Consider the following 1956-nt stretch of genomic DNA (forward strand, 5'->3'; position numbering starts at 1 on the left):
GGGTTTGGGGCTGGGTGTGTGTGCAGGTCACTATGAGATGGTGAGCCTGCTGCTGGGGTTTGGGGCTGGGTGTGTGTGCAGGTCACTATGAGATGGTGAGCCTGCTGCTGGGGTTTGGGGTGTGTGTGCAGGTCACTATGAGATGGTGAGCCTGCTGCTGGGGTTTGGGGCTGGGTGTGTGTGCAGGTCACTATGAGATGGTGAGCCTGCTGCTGGGGTTTGGGGCTGGGTGTGTGTGCAGGTCACTATGAGATGGTGAGCCTGCTGCTGGGGTTTGGGGCTGGGTGTGTGTGCAGGTCACTATGAGATGGTGAGCCTGCTGCTGGGGTTTGGGGCTGGGTGTGTGTGCAGGTCACTATGAGATGGTGAGCCTGCTGCTGGGGTTTGGGGTGTGTGTGCAGGTCACTATGAGATGGTGAGCCTGCTGCTGGGGTTTGGGGCTGGGTGTGTGTGCAGGTCACTATGAGATGGTGAGCCTGCTGCTGGGGTTTGGGGTGTGTGTGCAGGTCACCATGAGATGGTGAGCCTGCTGCTGGGGTTTGGGGCTGGGTGTGTGTGCAGGTCACTATGAGATGGTGAGCCTGCTGCTGGGGTTTGGGGCTGGGTGTGTGTGCAGGTCACCATGAGATGGTGAGCCTGCTGCTGGGGTTTGGGGCTGGGTGTGTGTGCAGGTCACTATGAGATGGTGAGCCTGCTGCTGGGGTTTGGGGCTGGGTGTGTGTGCAGGTCACTATGAGATGGTGAGCCTGCTGCTGGGGTTTGGGGCTGGGTGTGTGTGCAGGTCACTATGAGATGGTGAGCCTGCTGCTGGGGTTTGGGGTGTGTGTGCAGGTCACTATGAGATGGTGAGCCTGCTGCTGGGGTTTGGGGCTGGGTGTGTGTGCAGGTCACTATGAGATGGTGAGCCTGCTGCTGGGGTTTGGGGTGTGTGTGCAGGTCACCATGAGATGGTGAGCCTGCTGCTGGGGTTTGGGGCTGGGTGTGTGTGCAGGTCACTATGAGATGGTGAGCCTGCTGCTGGGGTTTGGGGCTGGGTGTGTGTGCAGGTCACCATGAGATGGTGAGCCTGCTGCTGGGGTTTGGGGCTGGGTGTGTGTGCAGGTCACTATGAGATGGTGAGCCTGCTGCTGGGGTTTGGGGCTGGGTGTGTGTGCAGGTCACTATGAGATGGTGAGCCTGCTGCTGGGGTTTGGGGCTGGGTGTGTGTGCAGGTCACTATGAGATGGTGAGCCTGCTGCTGGGGTTTGGGGCTGGGTGTGTGTGCAGGTCACTATGAGATGGTGAGCCTGCTGCTGGGGTTTGGGGCTGGGTGTGTGTGCAGGTCACTATGAGATGGTGAGCCTGCTGCTGGGGTTTGGGGCTGGGTGTGTGTGCAGGTCACTATGAGATGGTGAGCCTGCTGCTGGGGTTTGGGGCTGGGTGTGTGTGCAGGTCACTATGAGATGGTGAGCCTGCTGCTGGGGTTTGGGGTGTGTGTGCAGGTCACTATGAGATGGTGAGCCTGCTGCTGGGGTTTGGGGCTGGGTGTGTGTGCAGGTCACTATGAGATGGTGAGCCTGCTGCTGGGGTTTGGGGTGTGTGTGCAGGTCACTATGAGATGGTGAGCCTGCTGCTGGGGTTTGGGGCTGGGTGTGTGTGCAGGTCACTATGAGATGGTGAGCCTGCTGCTGGGGTTTGGGGTGTGTGTGCAGGTCACTATGAGATGGTGAGCCTGCTGCTGGGGTTTGGGGCTGACCCCCTGGTCAGGGAGGAGGAGGTCACAGGTTCCTCGCTGGACGAGGACCTCAACTGCTTCAGCTGCGCCACTGCTCATGGACACAGGTGTGTGTGTGAGGATGTGTATATATTTCTGTATGTGTTTGTGTATATTTATGTGTGTGTATTCATGTGTGTGTATGTGTCTGTGTGCTCCCTGTGCAGGGACGTGTTGATCAGGCTGCTGGGCCAGCTGAGGCA

General features: G+C 59.0%; 2 protein-coding genes across 2 annotated transcripts in view; both read left to right on the forward strand.

Moving 5' to 3' along the window:
• LOC136955007 (cytoskeleton-associated protein 5-like) overlaps nucleotides 1–1956 on the forward strand; it is a 57800-nt gene that overhangs the window by 47335 nt on the left and 8509 nt on the right. The gene's annotated exons all lie outside the window — the stretch shown is intronic.
• LOC136955659 (ankyrin repeat and BTB/POZ domain-containing protein 2-like) overlaps nucleotides 1–1956 on the forward strand; it is a 9276-nt gene that overhangs the window by 7175 nt on the left and 145 nt on the right. The window contains exons 10-11 of the mRNA XM_067249395.1: nucleotides 1692–1821; nucleotides 1921–1953. Coding sequence (XP_067105496.1) covers nucleotides 1692–1821; nucleotides 1921–1953 — 163 coding nt within the window. The remainder of the gene's footprint in view (nucleotides 1–1691; nucleotides 1822–1920; nucleotides 1954–1956) is intronic.

This window comes from Osmerus mordax, chromosome 13, assembly GCF_038355195.1.
Source record: "Osmerus mordax isolate fOsmMor3 chromosome 13, fOsmMor3.pri, whole genome shotgun sequence".
NCBI lineage: Eukaryota > Metazoa > Chordata > Actinopteri > Osmeriformes > Osmeridae > Osmerus > Osmerus mordax.